At 44.8% G+C, this 26,002-nt stretch overlaps 1 protein-coding gene across 1 annotated transcript; it reads right to left on the bottom strand.

Annotated features, from left to right (window-relative positions):
- Positions 1–628: 628 nt before the first annotated feature.
- MINAR1 (membrane integral NOTCH2 associated receptor 1) lies at positions 629–25,106 on the bottom strand. Its single transcript, XM_083712563.1, has 4 exons — positions 24,946–25,106; positions 11,416–13,764; positions 6,438–6,692; positions 629–1,002 (listed from the first exon to the last, which is right to left on the bottom strand). Exons 2-4 carry the CDS (start codon positions 13,711–13,713, stop codon positions 805–807), a joined length of 2,751 nt encoding a protein of 916 aa, XP_083568689.1. The 5' UTR covers positions 13,714–13,764; positions 24,946–25,106; the 3' UTR covers positions 629–804.
- Positions 25,107–26,002: the final 896 nt, after the last annotated feature.

Consider the following 26,002-nt stretch of genomic DNA (forward strand, 5'->3'; position numbering starts at 1 on the left):
ACGCCATTGGTGGAGGTAAAACAACAACAATGCAACCTTTTTTTTGGCTGGAAGCACATGCCGGCTATTTTTTTTTGGAAATGTGATTATTAATGCAAGCAATAAAAAACCCTTTTGGATCTTTTTGGTCTACAGCAGATGATGCTTCACCAAAGTACTCAGTGATAACAAAGGAGGGTCTGAGGGGAAGACCTTGTTACAAAGAGCCCTTATCGATTCCAAATGTAGGAACGCACCCGTCCCATGGCAACCAATCTGCTTTCAAAACTGGACAAACAAGGAATACGTAACAGAACCAGCACAAAAATACATTCAGGTTGTTCATACTTTGGAGTGCAGTATCACTGCTCTTATCTGTCTGACGAGATGCATGTCTGTACAGGATGGTTAGCAGTCAATCTAGATAACTTTAGTATAAAATCTCTCTCGGTACAGAGGAGGGAGAGGCACCTCTTTCTTCATCCACAGCCAGTCTTGCAAAATATTTTATCTTCTCTTCAAAGGGTGGGGGGGGGGGGAAAGAATTCCACTTGTAATAATGTGTAAAAATTTAAACCTAGTTAGCGTTAAGTCTGCCAGGTGCTTTGCTATTTTAAAAAAACTCTTCTTCTTTTTTTTTTAAAAAAAAACAGAAACAGAAACAAACAAACCCCAAATGTCTTTACATGCTCCCTCGCTGGAATCGCTCAGCACATCCTTCCCAGTTCACGGTTACAGTTTTTGCCATAAGGTGATTATTTAAAAGACTGAATGGAATATCTGAAGCAAATGTTACAGGATGGATTTATTCATCCATCGTCAAATTCACGATTTCATAGTACATATGGGAACGACAATGACAAGGATAACAGTACAGGCTGCGGCTGCAATCAGGGCAGCTATTTTGCAAACTTTTGCTCTTCTGAATTCAGCTTCTTTGCGCTTTAGTAACGAGTCATAGCCTGGGGTATAGATGTCCTCCATCCAGTACTCTAAATTGTTGGGGTTTAAAGATTCTTGAGTCTGGGAAGTAAAAAGAAAAATAAAGCCATTAAGATTCTCTTTCTCTAAATTCCAGCTCTAAATAAGGACACGCACAACTTAGGCCACATCCGCACGATACATTTAAAGCACTGCTGTACCACTTGAACAGTCACGACTTCCCCCAAAGAATTCTGGGAAAGCGTAGTTTGTTAAGGGTCCTGAGAGTTTGCTAGGAAACCGCCATTCTGCTCACAGAACCACAATTCCCAGAGTTCCCTGGAAGAAGGCTTGATTGCTAAACCACTCTGGGAATTGTAGTTCTGTGAGGAGACTCTTCCTGCTTGATTCCCAGTAAGCAGTATTCTGACAGTGGAGGCAAAACATAGACATCGTGGCTAGTGATAGCGAAGCGGACACGGGCAAGAAGCGATTCTTCTTTGAAGCCATCTACAGACAAATCTCGGTTGCCAAACTTAATCAGTTCTGGAAGCCCATTTGGCTTCCGAAATGTTCGACAACCAGAATACTTACTTCTGGGTTTTTGGCATTTGGGAGCCGAAAAGTACATAAAGGGAGGCATTCAGGAGCTGAAGTATTGTAGCACCCTGCTTGTGGTTAACGCTTAGCTGGAATGAAATATTCAACGCAGCAATAGAGAAATTAAAATAGTAATTTATTTGTCAGACAAATAAATGAGAGGCACAGTGGTATATGGTTACCAAGCTCTGGCCTGCCCTCCTGCCATTCTGGCCAGCACTTATATTTCCTTAATCCAGCCCCCCTTGCTCCTCCTTTGGCTGCCTCTGTCCAATCAGCCTGGTTGAAATTCCTATTGGCTGTTTGCTAGAACCAATCACAAAAGATACACCCATTTCCTTCTGTCCTTTTATGGAACACAAAGAGCTATATATTCTTATATCTATAAATGACAAATAAGTAGTAATATATCTTACATGTGTCTCAACAAGGAATCTTAATTACCAGCTCACCTCTTGCCCTCCTTGCCCTATTGCCTTCCAAAACAGATGGTTAATCTTAAATTTTTATCTTCAAGGATCTTTAGTTCACATCAACATTGAAAGATCTCCTTCATTTGAAGGTGTCTAAACAAAAAGGCCTGACAACTATATATCAGGAGTGCTCGATGGCGTCTCCTGTCTGGCAGGAGGCTGGGCTCATTTGCCCTTCTGGTCTCCTATTGCAATATGACTCTATGAAATAAGAATCTAGCATTTCTTAAATCCTTTGCATAATTACATTTAAGCTAATATATTTCATACATTATCATAGGTAGCCTTTTAAAAGAATTAAACCTTCTCAAAGTGAAAAGGAAGGAACAGTTTCCAGCCTCAAAATAAAAATAGAAAGAAGCTTCTTCTTCTCCAGCCAAGCCAGTTGCCTTTTTCACTGCTCTTGGCCTTTTTAACCTTAGGAAGAAGATATGGCTCATTTTACTGGGAGGCACATGGTGTTATTTTACTATTTACCAACCCTTAATTTGTTTATCTCTGCTTTTTTTATCTTCTGTAACATGCAAGGTCAGTGTCCGCTCTCAGCCTGTAATTCCCTTTTTACAACTTTGAGAATTGTTTTCTGCTATAAATCAGGGGGTCCCCTTGTCTTAGGAGGAAAAACATTTTGCCAAGGTTTTTTAGTCTTCTGCCTGGCATGAAACATTTGAAAATCTTTAAGCTCATTTTAAGATTCAGGCCCTGATCAAAATATAGAAGCTTTGATAAAAAATGCAGGCTTATGATTAGATGCCTCAGTATGACTGTACCGTCATACCTTGGATTACAAACGCTTCAGGTTGTATGTTTTCAGGTTGCGCACCGTGCCGAACCCGGAAGTACTGGAACAGGTTACTTCCGGGTTTTGGCAATCGCACATGCACAGAAGCACTAAATCACGCTTTTTGCATGCGCAGAAGCGCCGAATCGCGACTCATACATGCGCAGACACGGCACTGTGGGTTGCGAACACTGCGGGTTGTGAACGTGCCTCCTGCACGGATCACGTTTGCAACCCGAGAATCCACTGAATATAAAGAGAGAGTGTATTGGCTCTGCTGAAAAATTCAGGCTGACAGGCAGCTTCCCAAAGATGGCTTCCTCTGTCGCCACGCTCTCAAATTTGCAACAAACAACGAAACAAAGCTTATTATAAAGTGGCTGCCTCACGCTCCCCTGTTGCAACGCTTCCTGCTCTCAATTCGGCAGCATCTCTAAAAACAGACTGCAAGATGTCCTTAAGTCAAGTCCTAGCAACACCTTGTGACTGAAATCTTCTAACTCCTCCAGTCTCTTGGGTCTCAGAACGGCTGATTTATTCCTGAATCTTGCCACCTGTGTGTGACAGAAACTGCGAAAAGCATCTGGTGGTGGTGGGGAAATTACTATTTAAAATACAACTCATGTGTAAAATTCTGAGGGAGGGCAGGCCTGCACAAGAAGCGACCCACAGAACCGAAGGGAGCCTACCAGCCACGTAGGCCGACCAGACCTGACACCTGCATTCGTAATCCTCGGTCAGTTGCCAGGGACCAACCATAATATTATTTGCCAGCTCTGAGGCTCCTGGGCCAGGTGGTGTGGAACAGTCAATTTAGCTTCCCACACAACATCTCAGACAAGAGCTATTTCAACACCAGGCATCGTGGGAAATTAAAATGGCATCTGGTGCTGATTTGGAGTGTGACTACTGACCGCCATATGCAAAGTCCATTTGGGTGCTTCTCAAAGCTAGAAGAGAGTATCTTATTAAAAACAATTAATATATTAATTGAAATCAGATTGGTAGTTGGGTTCCTACTGAGGGCATCCGGCGAGCCAAAATGACAGTGACGAGGGATTGAGGAATCCAGTGATCATTCTGTGATATTACGGCAGGGAACAAAGCTGGATTGTATCCTTTGAATAAATGAGTTTTAACAAACAAAAACAAAACAATCAACATTTTTAAGCAGCAGCAGCAACTCTGCTACCTGATTTGCACCTTTCCAGTTGGTCAGTTTCTAAAACAGATAATTGACTGAACGCTACAACCCTAGTTATAATATGCATGACGTGCTCTGAGGATTTAGAATAGGCAAAGTGAGAGATGGGGAACTTGTTGCACTGCGGTTTGCTGCTAGACTGCAAAATCCTATCTAGCATGGACTTGTTCCATTGCTCTCCTGCTGCTGAGGCTGTCATGGAGTAAGAGACGGCTCCTGATCTCTGTGGGCAGCTTGCTACATTTCCATACTGCATGCTGAGAAAGGAAGCCCCTCTAAGCACTGTAGCATAGAAGCCAAGCAGTTGGTGTGAATGGGTTGAGAATGGGTTGTGAGTGAACTTAAGTGTGGGTGGATTTAGAGATCTAGTCAGCTGTGCGCCTGAGTGTGCAAATGGTCCAAAGTAATACCAAAACTAGAAGGGATCAACAACAACAACATCATCTTCATTATTATTATTATTTTATTTATACCCCACCCATCTGGCTGTGTTTCCCCAGCTGCTCCGAGTGGCTTCCAGCACATATAAAACATTAAAGAACTTTCCTATACAGGGCTGCCTTTAGATGTCTTCTGAAAGTTGTGTAGTTCTTTATCTCCTTGACATCTGATGGGAGGGCGTCTCATAGGAAGGCTGCCCCTACCAAGAAGGCCCTCTGCCTGGTTCCCTATAACCTCACTTCCCGCAGTGATGGAACCATCAGAAGGCCCTCAGTGTTCAACCTCAGGGACCAAGCTAAATGATGGGAGACCCAATCATTGCACGCACCCAATTCACACACATGTAAGGCATGTTCAGGTGCACACACAAGGCCCACCCCAATGTCCTTGTGTACACTTCTTCTCCCTGCTTGGCTCCTGATCTTGCCTGTGTTGTCCAAGGAACCTCTCTGTGTGGCTTCTTCTTGTGTTCCTTTGAATGCTAGTAGAACTCTCTGAATGATCAAGGGCATGCGGAAGCCTGGACTGAGTGGGGGCAGGCAATGCACACAAGGACATTGGGCATGCAGCCAGGATGTGCCCCAATCCACACTTGAGATCATTCAGGTGTTCATGCAAACACCTGCACACACCTTACATGTGTGTGAATTTGTGTGAACATGAGATGAACCTGCTGGATCAGGCCAATGACCCATCTAGTCATCCTGTTCTCACAGCCCGCCCCCCCCCTCGATGCCTGCAGGAGTAAATCCTCAAGTAGGAGCCAAGCACAACAGTGCTCTCCCCTCCAGTGGCTTCCTGCAATTGATATCACTGCATTATTCCCTCCGCCCCTAGACACAGGGAATGTGATTTAAACGGCTCAGGACTGCAATACCTCAAGGACCACCTCTTTCCATATGAAGCTACTCGGACTCTGAGATCATCTTCTGAGGCCCTTCTTCATGTTCCTCCTCCTCGAGAGGTCAGGAGGGTGGCAACACAAAAACGGGGCCTTCTCTGCAGTGGCTCCCCATCTGTGGAATGTTCTCTCCAAGGAAGTTCACCTGGTACTTTAATTATACACCTTTAGGCACCAGGCAAAAACGTTCCTCTTGAACCTGGCCTTTGACTGATCTGATTGACATCCTACACACTTTTTAAAATGCTGGCTCTTTTTAGGGCGGTTCCATTGGGTTGTCGTTTGTTTTTGGATTATATGTATGTGATCCTTTATGTCAGGCTTCCTCAACCTCGGCCCTCCAGATGTTTTTAGCCTTCAACTCCCATGATCCCTAGCTAGCAGGACCAGCGGTCAGGGATTTTGGGAATTGTAGTCTCAAAAAACATCTGGAGGGCCGAGGTTGGGGATGCCTGCTTTATGTGAACCACCCTGAGACCTTCAGGTATAGAGATTAATTAATTAATTAATTAATATGGGAATGGGCCCCGCGCACTTCTGGTATGTAGACCCTGACCACTTTCTCCCGAGGAAATGCAGCTCATAGGAAGAAAAAGCTCCTGCACCTCTCAGATACAGGTTTGCAACCCAAACCTACCACACCCTCCAACATTTCTTTGTTGAAAATAGGGACGTCCTATTCAATAATAATAATAATAATAATAATAATAATAATAATAATAATAATATTTATACCCCATCCATCTGACTGGGCGGCTACCGATATATATAAAAAACACAATTAAACATTAAACATTTTAAAACTTCCCTCTACAGGGCTGCCTTCAGATGTTTTCTAAATGTTGTATAGTTACTTATCTCCTTGGTTCGGGGGTCACATAACTCCACACCCTCCAACATTTCTCCGATGAAAATAGGGACGTCTTTAGAAAAAGCGGGACATTCCGGGATCACATCAGAAACCAGGATGGCTTCTGTAAATCCGGGACTGTCCTTGGAAAACAGGGACACTTAGAGGGTCTGACATACTTACTGACAATATGAATCTCTATACCCTTCAACATTCAGGTTTCCCCTTCTTTTGGGTAGGTTCCACTTTGGCACAGGCCACCCACGGTGGAAACCAACATGACTCACTTGTAGATCCAGAGCGGCCAACTTTCCTTTCTCGCCCGAGTTCCTCGTGTATTCCTCAATGGTCCACGACGGCTGAGCCCGCTTCACTTCCGCCAGTTCCATCAGCCGCATGTCCGTGTAGAGGGGGTTGGTCTTCATGTGCGACTTGAGCGACGCCGGGTAAGGGTGGGGGCTGAAGACTTGCTCAATCAAGAAGCCATCTTTGGGTTGCTTGGAGTGCCTTGGGGCGTGTGGGGTTTCATATTGCCTATCTGCCTGCAGGGAGTCATACAAGGAGTTCAGAGAAGAAAGGAGTTTTGTGTTCAACAACTCAGTCAACTTGGCTGCATCCAGATGGCTGTTTATTCGATTCATTTTTAATTTCATTCAATGTGTTTCTATGCCGCTTTCCATTCAAACAAATCCGAAAGCAGCTTGCAAACAACAAATGGCAATTACATAATATTTTTGAATAATATTTATTAAAGTTTCAAAAAAAAAAAGTTACAAAAATGAGAAAATAAAATAAAAAAATAAAAAATAAAAAGAGAGCAGAAAATACAAAATACAGAAAAATAAAATCAATTTAAAAACATTTCCTTCTTTCCATGTCTTGTCTTTCATTTACTTGTTTCCCTGACCTTCTCACACCTCCCTTTTTTGTATTCTAGTTCAATTAAATATTTCAGTAAATCCTTTCCAGCTTGGTTTTTATCCTAATAATTTATCTTAGTGTACTATAATTTTACATTCTCATTTCACCAATTAAAAAATCAATTTTTACCTAATCTTTTATATCGTTTCTGCTAAAACCACATTACTTCATTCCAACATCCTTCTAACATTCCTGGATCTTACAATGTTTCTGTAAATAAATTTTAATTTTTTTCCAATCTTCTTCCACCAACTCTTCACCTTGGTCTCGGATTCTGCCACAAATGGCAATTACATAACAGAACATCACAGGTACAGCACAAGTCGTATTATATATCATCCATAAAATGGTTACTATATGTATTACACCTAGAGCTGGGTGATATATCAATATATCATTCAAGACTGGTTTGAAGTCCATATTGTGATATTGGTTTCAATTTTTTTTTATTGTGAATCACGATGTGTGTGTGTTCTGTGCTGCGCAAACATCACGATGCAGGAAAAACCATTCAGACATTCTGCTATATCACTATATCATCTATATCACTTTCTTTTTTCTTTCTCGTCCTGTGATGAGGCTGCATTTTAACATTTTACTGTTTCACTATTTTAATGTTGTATCTTGTTTTTAAGTTGTATTCATTCAACTTGTTTTCATTATTGCTTGTTAGCCACCCTGAGCCAGGCCTTGGCTGGGGAGGGCGGGGCATAAATAATAATAATAAAAATCATGATGTTTAGCTGCTGTTGAAAACCAGATATCGCTCAGCCCTAAATACTACTACTAAAAAATAAGCTAAATACTACTATTTTCATACACACACACACACACACACACACTTCCCCGCCAATTCAGTTCATCAAAATATACATACACATCCATCATTCAGGACCTTGATCTAACGGAAGTACAACAAAGCTATGCTTTAAATTATTGGTTTGTTCCATTTCCCCAATGTTTCCCTTGCTGTTTATTTCTGCATTATACACAACGCAGAAGCCACTTATGGGAAAACTAATGGAATCCAGTACCTGTTTAGTGCTCATTTCTGTGTTATTTGATTGTGGGGTGGGGGGCACCATTTGCAGCCCTTAACCCGGAAAAATTGTGGGGGTAAAGTGGCAAAATTTGGGGCAGTAAACCAGCATATAGTTCTTTCCTGCCATTATCATGGAGGAACAGAAACACACATGTAGCTTCTGTAGAAACGTTGTCCAATGATGTTGGTTGTGTCACCCCATGTCTAGTGGTATGAATGAAAGTCAATGCAAACATGCTGGTTTATGGGTCAATAAGCTACAGTTCCATAACACAACAGGTACTGCAGTGTGAAAGGAACATGAGAGAACGGGGCAGTAGCACTACTGTTATAATCAGGAAAACTAATGCACTAAAGGTAAAAAGGCCAAGGACCCCTGAATAGTTAAGTCCAGTCAAAGACGACTATGGGGTTGCGGCGCTCATCTCGCTTTTCAGGCTGAGGGAGCCGACATTTGTCCATAGGCAGCTTTCTGGGTCATGTGGCCAGCATGACTATACCGCTTCTGGCACAATGGGACACCGTGACAGAAGCCAGAGTGCATGGAAACACCGTTTACCTTCCCGCCACAGCGGTACCTATTTGTCTACTTGCACTGGCATGCTTTTGAACTGCTAGGTTGGCAGGAGCTGGGACAGAGCAACAGGAGCTCACTCCGTTGCGGGGATTCGAACTGCCGACCTTCTGATCGGCAAGCCCAAGAGGCTCAGTGGTTAAGACCACAACGCCACCCGTGTCCCATGCACTATTCCCCATTTCTGAATGCACCCCCAGGAATTTCATGCAGAAAAGCTCAGGAAACTCCACACAGGTGAGTCGGTTGGCTGGCTAGGGAGGGTTGATTCCCTCCATCTCTTCCCTAAAACTCTGCCTCCTATGTGCGGAAGGAGGGAAGTGACTCTGAAAGTGACTAGAAACAGGGTAAGAAATACCGTTCACATTTTAATATGAATCTACCAATTTTTTGGGGACACGGGTGGCGCTGTGGGTTAAACCACAGAGCCTAGGACTTGCCGATCGGAAGGTTGGAGGTTCGAATCCCCATGATGGGGTGAGCTCCCATTGCTCGGTCCCAGCTCCTGCCCACCTAGCAGTGCGAAAGCACGTCAAAGTGCAAGTAGACAAATAGGTACCGCTCCGGCAGGAATGTAAACGGTGTTTCCGTGCACTGCTCTGGTTCGCCAGAAGTGGCTTAGTCAAGCTGGCCACATGACCTGGAAGCTGTATGCCGGCTCCCTCGGCCAATAAAGTGAGATGAGCGCCGCAACCCCAGAGTCAGTCACGACTGGACCTAATGGTCAGGGGTCCCTTTACCTTTACCTTACCAATTTTGCACCTTCTGAAATAATATCCAAATTGAAACTATCTTCTTTGGATTTCTCGAAATAAAATAAATTCTCAAGGCACCTGACATAACTAAACAAACAAAGAAAACTTCTACAGTTCAAAACAGGATAAATAACTAAAACAAAACCCATAAGCATAATAGTATACACAGGAGCAAGCAAGGCTTTTATCATCCATAAAAGCCTTGTGAACGAGAAAGACTTTAAAGCCTGTTTAAAAACAAGAAGAACGTTATTTGTATAAGTTATTTAATATACTCATAAAGTTCTGTACCGCTCAACCAAGAAGGATCTGCTTTAAAATGCCCACAAACTACAAACATGTTACACAATGTGACAAGCACATGTTACATACTCTCTTAATCTTTAAACCATCCCTAGTTTCCTCAAATCACACACTACAAACAATTTTTTTCCCTGAAAAACCACCCCAGCAAAATCTATGAAAGAACAATGCACAGAACCTGTCAACAAGCTGAAGTCTCTCACCAAATGCTGAATTCATCCAAAAAAAGCCATTTCTTATCCTGTCCATCTCAAATTCATCATGGGCTGCCCTCAAAGCTGTCTCTCCTATGCTGCTGAGTTTCATATCATTCCGCTGAGACACGCTCATACTGTAAGTCGTAGAACCTACTACCGCCCTTCCTATTTCTCATCATAAATGGAGGAACACGATTCAGTCAACACACATACCCCTAACCGCTGTGGCTCTATAATTAAAAATAACGATAAACTTTCATTTCCCTCTCACAGTTCTTTTCTGTCCTTCACATATCCGTGTTGGCATGTTCCAACTGACCGGTCTGACAGACATTCTCACTCCACCCAACTTTCCTCCACCTAACCTTCTCTCACAACAAGTTTGGACTGAGCATGTGCAAGGAACAACCGTATGAAATCCCATTGACCAACACTGGCCACAAAAATGCCTTTTTGGTTTATTTATTTTTAACCCAATCTACAAACATATTACACTACTATTCGACAAAAGCACACTCTCTAGGCATTCCTTTTGACCTAACAGAAAAGATGCAGTACAAATGGAGAAATATTTCTGGAAAAATCACCTGAGCAAAGTCTAAGAAATAAAAACATAAAGTACCCATCAAGAAGCTGGTATTTTGTCTAGGTTTTTTAAAATCTTCTTCAGAATAAGCCATTTCTTACCCCTTCTACCCCAAATTTGGTTTGAACCATCCTGAAAAATGCTTCTCCTACACTGCCCAGTTTCAAATCAGTCCGATGAACCATTTTCTAACTACCCCCTGGAAATCTGACTTCTCATTATAATGGTGGGATTTAATACAGCCAATTTACCCTTAACATAAGGCCATGAGTGTGACCCTATAATTACAGACTAACATCAGATAATAATAATAATAATAATAATAATAATAATATAATGTCAGAATACATAGATATTTAAACAGAGGGAGAGCACATGTGAGTATACACTTCTTAAAGGCATTTCTCACCAATAGGTGAGTCCTATCTGTAAAGAATTAACATGCAAACTGAACTGTCAAATGAACCAAACAAGTCTATTTGCTTTCAGGTTAGCTCTGTTGGCCAAGGTGGCGATTTTGATCCCCGTACGGATGCATATTCCTGCACTGCAGGGGACTGGACTGGATGCTCCATGGGGTCCCTTTCCAATTCTATGATTCTAAGTATACCATGTAAATTAAAAAATTTACATTTTGGGGCAATCTCAAATGATACGATCGGTGTTGTTTTTAGACTGCAGCTCCTTATGTATTCTGGAGATTGCCGTGGGGAAGAAAAAAAACAAGTGGGTTAAGAAAACAGACGGAAATTCATTAAAACAATTCTAACAGTAATGTAGTAGTAGGCAGATGTTGTAATCCTCAGAGCCTTTCACGAATTACACCAGATCCTTTTCATGCAGTCAAGTTAAAAATATAATTCACTGAGCAGAAATTGAAAAATTACCTCTTTGGATTTTCTGTGCCAGTCTTTGTTCTCGCCTCCACCCCTGTCTTTCATATCTTCCTCTGTTATGCCAGCTTGGTTCGTATATGTGATAGCTCGCCAGTCTCTAGGGGAGTTAGATATACTAGCTATCTTGGATTCTGTGGCACTGTTTTCTTCTGTCAGTGACCTCGAAGACCTCCTGGTGAACAAGCTTTTTTTTAAGGCTTTGACCCGGAGGCTTTCGCTATTGCTGCCACTGGCATCCGAACAACACCAGTCCGGATTATTCTCCAGTTTGCCTCCGTGCGAAGAATTATGGCACGAAAAGATCCTGGGCGAGGTACTTTCTTCAGACTGAACCTCACTGGTCAAGGAATTGAGATCCAGTTGGACGCTCACTTTCTCTGGCTGCTGAAGCTTTTGATCCAACTTGTTCAGCTTCCCCAGGACTTGGGAAATTTCATCCCTGACGCTGGAGAGAGACTCCAGTTTCTTTTCGATTTCCCCAATCCTTAGAACCAGTTTGCAGACACTGGTTTTCAGCTCGTCGTCTGTGCCGCTGATCTCCAGGCGCGAGACTTTTTCCAGCTTGTTGCCGGCATTGCCGTTGGAGATTTTAGCTAAGTGGTGTTCAGGGGAGCTTTCGCAGTCCGATTTGTGTATCTGAGAAAGCGAGCCGGTGCTGTTGTAACACGACGACTGCATCACCCCGGTAGACCCACAGATGCTCATGTCATCCAGAAACCGAAAGATATCGCTGATGTCGTCGCTGACAATTTCAGAGTCGTCGTCGGACTGCTTAAGAGAATGTCTCTCTCCGTACTTATTCTGACTGGGGTGGAACATCTCTTTGCACTTCTTGTGTTCCAGCCCCTCTTGGTCTGTCTGTGTCCCAACACTGTTTGTTTTGTCAATGCTCAGAAGCTGGACGGAGGTGCAGTTAATACTCTTGTCTTTAAACTTCTTCATGGGCTCGTGCTTCTCCACTTCCAAGATGGAGGGGATGTCTTTGGGTTTATGCCCGTTCGGTTTCATGGCGTAGCCAGACTGCATCATTGACTGCTGATCCTTGGGGTTAAGATAAGGCTGGCGCCTTTCCGTGGCTGGGAAATTGGAAGGCTGGCTGTTTGAACCCTGGTACCGTGGATTCTCTTCAGACTGTTTCCTGTTGAAAAAGGACCTTTCAAAATCAGGTACTTCTTCGGTGTTCAAACTCCAGCTTTTGACCGGCCACGGAGTTTGTTTGCTCGGCTTCCCCAGCCACCGTTTGGTTTCTTGCGGTCCGAGAACGGTCGTCGGGCCAAAGTAAGTAGAAGCCTGGAGATCGTCTAAGCTTTCATGCTTGACCCTCCTTTTATCAGGCACAGGCGAATAAATTGGGTTCAAGTATTGACTGCTGTAGGGCATCTCAAAACTGTGGTTGAAAAATGCCTGCTTGGAGGTCTCTTTCCTGCCCGGAGGTTCGACAAGCTCATCCTCTGCTTTGCTAGTGGGCGACATTAAGCTGGGCGAAATGGTTATGAGGTTGTGGAAGTCCTCCTTGAAGATGTTCCGCTTCTGCACGCACGACTGCATCACAAAGGGTTCGTCGTTCGAAATGAACGCCTCCTTGATGCTCCCGCTGATGGGCAAGGAGTCCTGGTCAGATATAGACTCGGTTTCGAGGTTCATGGGGAAATATGTGCTCTGCATTTCGCAGGGGGGAGAGCTGGCAATGGTGTAGGACGCCAAGGCCTGCAGCCGGTCGAGGGAAGCCGCTCGCCCTTTCATCTCCTTATTGACCCCAAGCAGAAAGTTGGGCTCGGAAGCAGGTACGAACTGCGGGCAGTCCTTGCAATCCCCTTTCCTGCATTTGGACGACCTCCTGTTCGAATACCCCCTGTTAAGTTCTCCATCCCTCAGCTCGCAGTTGAGCACGCAGTCCACCATATTGCACACTTCTGTGTCTGATCGGCAGGACTCCAGAGACTCTTTCTTCCCCATCTTTCCCCGCGAAACAGGAAGCTTCTCCTTGGCCACCCCGCCGTTCATCTGTATGAGGTTGAATATCGTCACAATGTCTGCTGCAACCATGATCTTCTTCGACTGCTGGTTGTTCACGCTGCACCTCATTTTGTCCTTGAACAAGGTGGCGGGGAAATTAGGGTCTAGGCAGGCAGTGTAGAAAAGCACACTCCGCAGCTTGGCCAGCTGGGACAGATCAAACCTAGCACATAGCGATTTGCAGAGATCCTGATAGGAGACAGAGTTTTGTTTGGTATCCAGCTCCTCCAAAATGTTCACAAGGAACAGAGAAGAGTCCTGACTGGTTTCCATGGCTGGTGGAGATCAAGCTTTGCTGCTTATCCCAGTCGCGTTATTCCAGTTCTAAAAGAACACACAACAGGAAAGAGAAACAAAGTAAGCTGTGTTTCGTAAGCCACCTGAAATCTCTAAAACAAAACAGCAACTTTTTAAATACGGTAATAAGAATAATGATCACACTTTCTTTTATTCATGTCATTAAGTGTTCTATGGGTTGATTTTTTCTTTTAAAATGATGTACACTAAGAGCACGAGAAGCTATTACCATGTCATCTATCTCAGTACAGTGGTACCTTGGCTCTCAAATGCCTTGGTTCACAAACAACTTGGAACCCAAACACTGCAAACCCGGAAGTGTGTGTTCCGGTTCCGGTTCGCGAACTTTTTCCTGGAAGCTAAACATGCTCTGTTTTGAGTGTTACACTTCCAATTTGAGTGCCACGTTTCCATTTTGAGTCTTAAGCTGCTTTTGCTATTTGTTTTGAGTTTTTGTGGCTCTTTTTTGTTTTTGTGACTGTGTGGAACCCAGTTCAGCTACTGATTGATTGAGTGATTGTGTGACTGCAGTACACTGTTTATTGCTTTCCTTTTATGGATCAATGGTCTCATTAGATAATAAAATTCATGTTAAATTGCTCTTTTAGGGGTTGTTTTCAAAAGTCTGCAATGGATTAATCCATTCTGCACAGTGACGTAGCGTGGGAGGTGCAGGGGGGGCCGGCCGCAACATCTGGGGGTTAGGGTTAGGGGGCGCAAATCCACGGGTTAGGGGGCACAAATTACTTGCCTTGCCCCGGGTGCTGACAACCCACGCTACGCCACTGATTCTGCATTACTTTCTACGGGAAAGCGCGCCTTAGTTTTGGAATGCTTTGCTTTTGGAATGGACTTCCAGAACGGATTAGGTTTGAGAACCAAGGTACCACTGTATTTCTCAGTCACACTGTAGCAAACACTGGGAATTCTTTTGTTAATTCACATTTGTGTTTGTATGTGCCCTGAGTGGCTCACAACATCCAATAAACAATGATATAGCAAATTTAAAAGCATAAATAACCACAATTACATACAATCATAGAGTTAATGCCTCTGATTAGTAGTAGGGAAGGGACATAGCTCAGTGGAAGAGAACCTGCTTTGGTGCAGGTTCAATCCCCAACATTTCCAGGTGGGTTTGGAAGAGGACCCTGGAGAATTGTTGACAGTCAGTGTTCACAATACAGAGACCTCTGCTCCCCTCACAGAGCTACAATTCCCAGAGCGGTATAACATTCAATCCCCCATCTCTGGAAGAAGAAAAGAGGATGCCCCTCTAATACATCTCAGCACCCTTAACGAAGTTCCCATAATTCCTTGGGGGAAGCCATGACTAGTTAACAGGCTGTAGGGAGAACCTTGAAGCCAGCCAATGTGTCTCTTCCCTGCAGCCCCAGCTGACCTCATGCTGGGTGTAGGGTAAAGGTAAAGGTAAAGGGACCCCTGACCATTAGGTCCAGTCGTGGCCGACTCTAGGGTTGCAGCGCTCATCTCGCTTTATTGGCTGAGGGAGCCGGAGTACAGCTTCTGGGTCATGTGGCCAGCATGACTAAGCCGCTTCTGGCGAACCAGAGCAGTGCACGGAACCGCCGTTTACCTTCCCGCCGGAGTGGTACCTATTTATCTACTTGCACTTTGACGTGCTTTTGAACTGCTAGGTTGGCAGGAGCAGGTTGCTCGGTTCGCAGGAGCTAGGTTGGCAGGGAATCACTACAGCAGGCAAAAATCACGATGAGGGGGAAACCGCGAAGCCAGCCAATGCCTGTACATAGCTCCATCCTTATTCCAGACATCATGATATATAGAGGCCCTGAGCTCCAGAAGGCTTTATAGGTCAAAACCAGCACTTTGAATTATAGTCATACCTCGAGTTAAAGATGCTTCGGGTTAAATCTTTTCAGGTTGCATCCCGCGGCGACCTGGAAGTACCGGAAAGGGTTATTTCCGGGTTTTGCCACTCGTGCATGCGCAGACACTCAAAATGACGTCACGCGCATGAGCAGAAGCTGCGAATCGCGACCAGCGCACGGACAGACACGGGTTATGTTCTGCTCACGTTGCGAACGGGGCTCTGGAATGGATCCCATCCGCAACCAGAGGTACCACTGTGGTCCAAAATATAACTGGTAGCCATTACAGCCATGCCAGGATTGGTGTTATGTCCTCGGAATACCTTACCCCAGTCAGCAATCTGGCAATATGATTGCATCAATTCCCAAAATTTTGAAAATTATAGGGACAGAACTACCTAAACTGTATATAAAATTATTTACGTATGCTACTACAGCAGCAAGAATGCTACTTGCCCAAAAGTGGAAAGAAGCAGAAGTCCCAGCAAAGGAAGAATGGATACAAAAACTTACGCACTATGCAGAAATGGCAAAACTTACTGGAAGAATGAGAAATCAAGATAACAAACTTTTTATAAAAGGATGGAAATAGTTTATTGAATATTTACAGATAAATTGCAAACAGAGAAAAACATTAGCAGGATTATTGTAATAACCTGCAGTTTCATAAGAATATGTAAAGTAGATAATTAAATGAGCAAATTAAATGAATTTGGGCAGTGCTTTTTTCTATTAAAAAAAAAGTTTAGGAGTACTCTCATTTTCCTAGTCAGATTGAAATACTGCCCCTCAATGAGGCCAAACTTAGATTCACAAAATGTTTAGGGGTATGCGTACCCCTGCATTCCCCCAGAAAAAAAGCACTGAATTTGGATCTGCAGAAGATGTTAAAAAATAAATTTAAGGAATCGCAGAAAGAGGGGGAAGGAAGTCACACTTTGAAATGTTAATTTGATTGTAATGCTAATGAAATGCACCAACTTGGAAAGTATAAATAAAAACTTTTAAAAAAATATGATTGCATCAGGATGTTTTTCAAGATATGCTTTACTAACATGCTTGCAGTGTACATACGTCTGAGTAAAACTGCATCAAAGGAATCTTGACCGTACATCACCTTAGGATGACTTTCCCCAGCGTTTTATCGATGCCCATGGGGAGCGAGGGGGAAATGACACGAGCAGAAGAAAGGCATCAATACCTGCAGCCTTTTTTCAGGAAGGGCCATGCATCCTACTCTACAGAGGGCGGTCCTGTATTTGAAGAAGTCTTCTATCTGAAGTCCTGTCTAGTTGACAGATTAAAGGACCATAAGAGCAGAGAGGAAGGGCCTTGAAGTTGCCCATCAACAGTTAATACCTGAACAGCCATCTCTATTCGAACTGTAGTGATTATTTTTCATATTTGCATCTATCCATATAAATTAGCGCCTGCACATTTTTATGCAGCCTGTGTCCTGCCTTCATCCATTTCTTTCAGCGATTCGTTCCCTCTGCTTTGTCGATCTCTAAATGGCCCAATTCCAAAATTAATTGTGGGGATTCTAGCTGAAAGCAGAATTCAGGGAAGGTGGATCTCAGAGCAAAGCAGGTAAGCCGGAAAACAAAGACACCAAGGAAAGAAACTGCGGTGTCATTCTTACAGGATACTCTATAGCAGGGGTCAGCAACCTTTTTCAGCCGTGGGCCAGTCCACCGTCCCTCAGACCATGTGGTGGGCCGGACTATATTTTGAAGGAAAAAATGAACGGATTCCTATGCCCCACAAATAACCCAGAGATGCATTTTAAATAAAAGGACACATTCTAAGTGGTTATGTAAGCTTTCAGAATACTTAGAATTAGCCAAATTGACAGACATAATAAGACAAAAACCAAAAGGTGAAGTAAAAAAAGAATGGGAGTGCCTAAATGAATACCTCAAAAGTCAAGGTTCGAGGACAGAAATCTGGCTGAGTCTCGAATAACCTTGTGAAGTGAAAGGATAAGAAAGAGGGATTTATATCTAGATGTTAGGATAGAGATGATAAGGAAAACAGGAAGACACAATGAGAGAAAAAGGAGGTGCTGTGGGATTGGTGGAAGTCTAAGTTTTGTTGTTGCTTTTATAGTGTTTATATTATTTACTTGTAAGATATGGATTTGTTTGGTTTTTTTAGTTGTTGCTTTTTTAGTTTTTCAAATGTTGGTTTTTGTGTGTTATGTATTGTTATTTTTCGATATTTTTCGTGTTGTTCTTGTTGTGTGGAAAATACTAATATAATTTATTTTATTTTTATAAAAAGGACACATTCTACTCATGTAAAAACACGCTGATCCCCAGACCGTCCACAGGCCGGATTTAGAAGGCAATTGGGCCGCATCCGGCCCACAGGCCTTAGGTTGCCTACCCCTGCTCTATACAGTGGTACCTCGGGTTAAGAACTTAATTCGTTCTTAACCTGAAACTGTTCTTAACCTGAGGTACCACTTTAGCTAATGGGGCCTCCCGCTGCTGCCGCACCGCTGGAGCACGATTTCTGTTCTCATCCTGAAGCAAAGTTCTTAGCCTGAGGTACTATTTCTGGGTTAGCAGAGTCTGTAACCTGAAGTGTCTGTAACCTGAAGTGTTTGTAACCCAAGGTACCACTGTAGTATGAATCCTTTGACTGGGGCCTGACCTTGGGAAGTATGTGCGCCCTGGGTGTCATCCTGAAGGGGGGTGACATTCGGTGTGCCCCCCCCGCCTGCAACTCCCCCAAGCCCGGCGAGCGGCAAAGCTACAACTCTCCACCTTCCCCTGGCTCTCTGTACGGGAGGATCGTGCAGCCACGTCAATCGGCCTGTGGGTAGATCGCCCTGCCTCCGGGCACACGGCATGTGTGCCACTCGCGGTGCCAGAGCACCCAGCTCTGCCCCTGCTACTACCAAGGCATGAATGCTGCCCACCTCCCCTGCCAAATAAATTTACCGGCTTCTGGGGCTTCTCCCTGCCAGGGATTGAACTTGGAACTTTCTGCATCCAAAGCAGATGTTCTACCACTTCAGCAATGGCCCTTTCCCAAATCTCAAGCAAGTGAGTCAAGCAATAGACTATAGAAAAAAGCATCAGAGGAAGCTCAAGTGCTGATCTGATCTCCAAAGATAATATGTATGTTACCTTTGCATTTCCCGCATTGCAATTAACTTGGGCGGTTTTGAACAGCTGGGCATTTAAATGCCTTCCTAGTCTACCTGATAGGGACGCGGGTGGTGCTGTGGGTTAAACCACAGAGTCTAGGACTTGCCGATCAGAAGGTCGGCGGTTCGAATCCCCGTGACGGGGTGAGCTCCCGTTGCTCGGTCCCTGCTCCTGCCAACCTAGCAGTTCGAAAGCAAGTCAAGTGCAAGTAGATAAATAGGTACCACTCTGGCGGGAAGGTAAACATGGCCACATGACCTGGAAGCTGTATGCCGGCTCCCTCAGCCAATAAAGCGAGATGAGCGCCACAACCTCAGAGTCGGTCACGACTGGACCTAATGGTCAGGGGTCCCTTTACTTTTACCTAGTCTACCTGCCAAAGAGTCCTGTATTAGCTTAAAAGCTTGCAGAATTACACGTCAAAAGAGGTGGACTTAGCAAAGGAAATTCTCTTATCTGCTCCATGCCACCTTCAAGACAAAATGCCTTGTGACTGTTCAATTAACAATCAAGGAAATGCTTTGTCTTTGAAGAGAGATCAGTCTTCCTCAGATTCAATTTTCCCAACTGGAACAAAGCAATCACACTGCCGTGAAAACGCACACACAAGAACACCACCTGACAACTTGCCAGAGTCTACCGGGGTTGGTCTTTAGGACGAGCTACGGGCTCCCTACCGATCAATCCTTTCATGACCTCTACAAAAGCAGGTTGACTACACTTCATACTCCTTGTGTGAAGGTGGAAAAAGCCTTAGCCCAGCATTTCAGCTGTTGGGAGATCAGACCGTGGCATTAATCATTCCATTTTACCTTCCCAAGACCACCTTCTCTGAGGCAATGAGATTATTTTGTCTTCAAAAAAGAAAAGCAACACAAAATTATCTTTAAAAAACCAAAAACACCCTGCAGGACTAGGCAATATTAAGGAAACCTTAGCCAATATGCATGACATACATTATTTTTTCAATGCAAAATACCAGCGTTTCACTGTGTGGACAAAAATAATGCAATCACCTTCAAACATGCAGAGCTAATACTGTGATACTAGAGAAGCATCTCTGGTTAAAAATTTCACTCTTACTTTGATCTTCAGAGTTTTTTTTGCTATTGCACAATATTCACCCATCATTGTTTGAGAATTGCTGCAACTCTTCAGAATCTGGCATTTGAGACAGGTGGTCTTAAAACCAAGAAAAGCATACTTGGGTTTCAGATCATTTAGCCCCATTTTTGCCATATTGTTACTAACACTATTATCAATATTGCACCTTGTAGGGGAACATTTGCCACACAAGGATGCCTAAAGCAGTTCACAACACTGCAATACGGAATCAAATTGTAGAAATCCTAAGAATTGACTTTCATGTAGCATGTTTTGCAGGTGCAGAGAGGTAGGCTGAGGGCCGGCCCAATACATTTTGCTGCCTCAGAAAAGCCCCCCTTCCAATCCCACATGCAGAAGCCAACCAGGCCGAGGCACAATCTGCACTATACATTTAAAGCAGTATCATACAGATTTAAACACCTGTGTCTTCCCCCAAAGAATCATGGGAACTGTAGTCTCTTAAGGGTGTTGACAGTTGTTAGGAGACCCTCTATTCCCCTCACAGAGCTACACTTTATTTATATACCTAATTCATACCCCACCCTTTTCTCCAAGGAGCTCAAAGTGGCATCAATGATTTCCCCCCTCCTCATTCAACCCCCCCCCCCAACAAACATTTGAGGTAAGCTAGGCTCAGGGGCAGAAGATCAAACTTATCCATTCTGAAGGAAATCAGCCCTGAGTGCTCACTGGAAGGACAGATCCTGAAGCTGAGGCTCCAATACTTTGGCCCCCTCATGAGAAGAGAAGACTCCCTGGAAAAGACCCTGATGTTGGGAAAGATGGAGGGCACAAGGAGAAGGGGACGACGGAGGACAATATGGTTGGACAGTGTTCTTGAAGCTACCAGCATGAGCTTGACCAAACTGCGGGAGGCAGTGGAAGACAGGAGTGCCTGGCGTGCTCTGGTCCATGGGGTCATGAAGAGTCGGGCATGACTAAACAACACAACAACAACAACAAGGCTCAAAGGCAGTGAGTGACTGGCTCAAGTTCGCCCAGTAAGTTTCATGGTTGAGCGGGGATTCGAACCCTGGTCTCCCAGGTCCCAGTCTGATGCATTAACCACTACACCATGCTGGTTGAATAGTGTTGGACGGTCAACCTTTCTTTCCAGGGAACTTTAGGAGTTGTGAGAAGAATAGGGGGCTCCCTGCAGCTCGCTTAACACACTATAGTTCCCAGGATTCTTTGGGGGAAGCCATAACTGTTTACAGTTTTATAATACAGTGGTACCTCGGGTTAAGAACTTAATTCATTCCGGAGGTCCGTTCTTAACCTGAAACTGTTCTGAATCTGAAGCACCACTTTAGCTAATGGGGCCTCCTGTTGCAGCCGCGCTGTCGCTGAATGATTTCTGTTCTCATCCTGAAGCAAAGTTCTTAACCCGAGGTACTATTTCTGGGTTAGCGGAGTCTGTAACCTGAAGCGTCTGTAACCTGAAGCATATGTAACCTGAGGTACCACTGTAATGCTTTAAATTCACAGCAGAGATGGGGCCTGGCAACGGAATCTTACTTCAGTGCAAGTGATGGGATAGCATCCTGCATGACAAGTGAAGGCAGCAGGTTAGCTTTAAAGGGCAGAGGGTCAACCACAACGGCAATATCTCCAACATTTCACTACTTCTCCTTACTTCCCAGCATCTGCTGCCTGAGGTGGCTGCCCCACTCCGACCAATAGTAGGGCCGTTCTTATTTGCCATCAATCCTTATCTCCAAAATTCAGATTATGTTAGTCTGTGGAAGCAAAATAAAATTGGTATTGTAGCACCCTAGAGATGGACAGTGCGATCTCAAGCATGCCTGAGCAGAAGTAACTCCCATTGTGCTCAATGGGGCCTCCTCCCCAGTCACTGTGTTTAGGATTGCAGCCAAAAGATGTTACTGCAACATAAGCCTTTGTTGACGACAGTCCACTCTGCCAGATACACGGAGCGTTCTCCTCAGTTAGGAATACACACAGCACAGAACCAGTTAGAGTGTCGGACGAGATGAGTTCAAATCCCACACTCGAGCCATGAAGCTGATTGGACGACCTTGAGCCAATCACCACCCACTCTCAGCCTAACCTACCTCACAAGGTTGTTGCAAGGATAATATTAAGGGGGGGGGGGAAGAACCATGTAAGCCAACTTGAGCTACCTGGGAGGAAAGGTAGGATATAAATGGAAGAATAAATAAATTAAATAGCCAAAACAACAGGAGTTTAAACAGTGAGTGGGTGGCATTCAACCAAGTTTTACCCAGTGGCATTAATCAACATGACTCTGTTAGGTCCATTAACTCCAACTGGCCTACTCTGAGTGCAGCTTCGTTGTGTTGGGTGGGGTTGCTCCTGTTCCTAGAGAGTCCCTTTTATGCCATAGCCTCTTGGTCATACTATTTACAAACACACACACACACACACACATATACTGTATCCATGAATAAGGATACAACAGCCAAAGCATTTCACAAAACAAGCCCTACACAGAAAACATATGCCGCAATAAACCTCAAGTTTTGCTAGGGGGAAGCTATATAAATTAAGCAGGTAAATAAATATGGGGAAAGCAAAATGTTACTTTGAAATATTTCTCTCGAAGGCTGAATTTATTTTATCCTGGATTGTTTTATTTGATGCTTTAATATGTTGTAAAATGTTTTGAGATCCCCCCTTTAAAATATAAAGCAGTACAGGAATGAAAGATAATAATAATAAAATTCATTGAGGAAAAATGGTGCCTAGACATTCTGTTGTGGCAAGTGTAACCTAGGTTTGAGGTACCATTTGGTGATTGGCTTATATATCTGAGTTTCTAACCCTGCCTTTAAGATCCCACAAGACTCTTGGCTGTTCTCCCAAACGTGATCGAAACAGCCTGGGTATATTTGCTTAGGAAGAAGCCCCATTAAAATAAGCATTAATACTTAGAGTAAACATACAAAAGACCAGGCTGCAAGCCAGTTCTTAGACCTGACCACTCAGTGGCTTCACATGTTGCCAAACAATGCCCCTGCCCATTTGCTTTCTGAATCGGGAGAGAAAAAGAGAAGAAAGCACTGAGGAGGCAGAGAGCCCCATGCAGGCTCACTCCAATCCAACCTGTCCCATTCTCTTACAAAGCGAGGAGGTGGAGGGCAGGGGGTTGAGTTTTGCTTCCAGCCAGCCTTGTGTGACACACAATGGAACACAATGCCAGGGCCACCAGCTTGTGCTTTCAGCTTCTCTACAAATCCCCACCCCATGGGGCAGGTATGAGATACTTTGCTGGCAAGGCGCCTCCTTAATGTGATTTTTATTCACTCTCCTCAAGCCAACTGGGAGCTCGGGGTGGTGGTGAGGACAATGCCCTGCAGCCTGGAAGCAAAAAGCAATGCAATTTGCTAGAGGCTTATTCATCAGCAAACAATTTACTGCAAGTCTGCATTCTCCGCAGCAGGAGAAAAGGGGAAGAAAAGCAAGCTTTGCACAGAACAACACTCGGTGGATCTGCTTCCTCATCTCTCCCATCAAATATCCATCACAAAAAAACATACGTGGATGCCAAGGAAGTTGTGAGGTTTATGTCTCTCCTCTGATATAGGAACGGTGATAAAAAAAAACCCTCTATATAAACCTGGCTTCCTACACAGGAAAAAAAGGTTGTGCTGGCTTGATTGCCATGTTGTCAAACACACCACCTCTTACACGACTGAACACACACATTCCAAGAAGGATGCATTGTATATCCACACAGCATTCCGTCCTCTCTAGTGCTTTCTCTCTGCACAAGTTCAAAGAATGCTTAATGGCTTACAGAACACTTTAAATTAATACCTGTTGTTATTGTGTTATGCAACTAACCCCCAGTATTAGGTAAGTGATCTACATGTGTGGGGAGGGTGGGGGAAGCAAGGCAAATTATGATAGTAAAAAAACACCATAATAAAACCTCACAGAATGTTATGATTTGGTTCCTGACTCCCTCACACCCTGAGAACAATCCTTCCACAATCGCTGTCACAGATATACACAGTTTCAGCACAAGAATGACTCTCCTGCTCACACAGATATTAAAACACAGTCACCTTAATTCTGTGTTGTTGTTGTTGTTTTTAATATTGAGGATCTGCAGCATGGAACAAGTGGAAAAGCATACAATCCCATCGTAGATTCCAAAACATTGCACCCCCTCCTCCCTGAAGCCCATTTCCCCGTGTTTCCATTTCACAAAGCAAAACAAAGATGACTTTGCCAGAATTGACTATCCCATCCACAACAGTCTTTTCATTCCTGCAGCCAGGTTCTTTTGCAATGTTTACCTCCTCATCCCAGACCTCTACAGCCCCCAAATTTTCGCCTTGATTTCTGGTACTGCCATTGCCCATCCGGAAAGGCGGTGGCGGCAGGGTTTAGGTTGTTGTTTTTCTCTTGCCATCAACTTATCGCCAGCCTCTGCTGGGATTCTACGGAACTCAGGCAGTCAGAGAAGTATCACCAACAAAAGCTGAAGTTGTTGCAACAATTTTGTACCCCCCCCCTCTCTTTGCCTCCCTGGGAGTCTGAAGCACCAATAAACAGCAGGACCCCACTTCACAGCTCCATGGGGAAGCCAGGATAAAAAGAGGAAGAGGTTGGCAGGAGCCGGCAGAGCCAGCCCGGTGTTCCTACTCCAAATCTATTCCGTATCAGTTGAAAAGTCTCCCTACTTGATCTAGCCAGACTCAGGCTTGGGTGGCTCAATCAGGAGGGAGGAAATAGACTCCTGTACCTTTAAGAGTGGGGAATTTCAGCAGGTATAGCTTTTCTCCCAGCCCCATACCTGCCAAAATCCTCTTTCCAAAATAAACATCTATAAGAGGCAAAGGATCCCTTCATGAATACCTCTGTCCCCCTCTCCTCGCCAACTGGGGGCCCTGGCCTTCCCACACGGCTTTTCCTTGACATTGTCCTTTTCCAACCTCTCCCAAATTTCTCTCCCCTACTTTATAAATGCGGTCTGGGGTGGGGTGGGTGGAAGGAGGGAGCACTCCTCAGGAAAGCAAACCAAGCCTTGTCCAAGCCAACTGTGGCGGTTTGGGCTATTTACGTATTTGGATTTGCAGGATCCCGGATTCTCTCTTTCTTACCTCGAAGTTGTCTTGTGGCGGAGTTGGGGAGGGATGATCGGCGCCTGCTTCTCCCCCCTCCCCTCCCCTCCCCTCAATGTCCCCTTCACGTCAGGGTCTTCTTCTGCCGCGGTTCTTGCAGCCGGGACCTTGCAAGGAGGAGGAGGAGGAGGAAGAAGAAGGAAGAGAGGAGGGAAAGCGGAGCGAACGGGAAGCAACACCCCCCCAGCAGAGTCCCCCCCCCCCGAAGCGTCGGTTTGCAATCCAATAAAAAAAGGCAAAGCAAGAAAAGGCCAGCGCTCCTCCGGCATTGGAGAGGGGGCGCAACTGCAATGGTCAACCCCCGTCGTTGCAAACTAGCGACGCAAAACGCACACTGCGGGCGGCTCGGGACGTTTCTGCTGCTGCTGCTGCTGTTGGGGGTCGCTCCCTCCTGGATGTTTCTTTCTCTGCACCCCCCGCCTCCTGGGTCTGTGGGTGTGCCGCTCCCCAACAGCCTGGAGACGTCAGGACCCTCGTTTGAGCCCGGAAGAAGGAGCAAGAGGAAGGCTGCTCTGCACAATCTCCTTTGCGCGCAAGCCAGCAAAGCACGCACATGCACGCTCCTTCGTTCATTCATTCATTCATTCATCCTCTCTCTCTTTCTCTCCGGGGCCTTTTCTCCCGTCTCCAAAGCTCCCCCTGCAAGAGTGGCTCGTAAATCATTGGCCAAGAAGCCCCACAGGATATAGGCGCGGTAGGTGGGGGGTGGGCAGGCAAAAGCCCAGGCTCTGGAACCGCTGCAAACTCCCCAGGGCGCACAAGGCGATGCTCAGCGCGTTTACTCCCATGGTGCAACTCCGGGAAGCGGTACTTTGTGGGGCCAGGGGCCCACGCAGCAGAAGGCTGCCCCTAAAAACGTGGTGGTAGGGCTGAGGAAAGACATGCACATTCCCATCCGTAAGAACATCAGAAGAGCGCCGTTAGATCAGGCCCATCTAGTCCAGCGTCCTGTTCTCACAGTGGCCACCCAGATATCTGTGGCAAACCCACAAGCAGTATTAAAACACAAGAGCGCTCTGCCCTCTGGTGATTTCCA

The sequence above is a fragment of the Podarcis gaigeae genome (assembly GCF_964106915.1).
Source record: "Podarcis gaigeae genome assembly, chromosome: 14".
NCBI lineage: Eukaryota > Metazoa > Chordata > Lepidosauria > Squamata > Lacertidae > Podarcis > Podarcis gaigeae.

Excerpts from the sequence above, each read along its gene's own strand:
- MINAR1 (XM_083712563.1), bottom strand. The coding sequence starts at position 13,713 with ATGGAAACCAGTCAGGACTCTTCTCTGTTCCTTGTGAACATTTTGGAG. Across the intron at positions 6,693-11,415 it reads GGCACAGAAAATCCAAAGAG|GCAGATAGGCAATATGAAAC; the intron begins GTAATTTTTCAA and ends GACTCCCTGCAG. Across the intron at positions 1,003-6,437 it reads TGGCCGCTCTGGATCTACAA|ACTCAAGAATCTTTAAACCC; the intron begins GTGAGTCATGTT and ends TTTACTTCCCAG.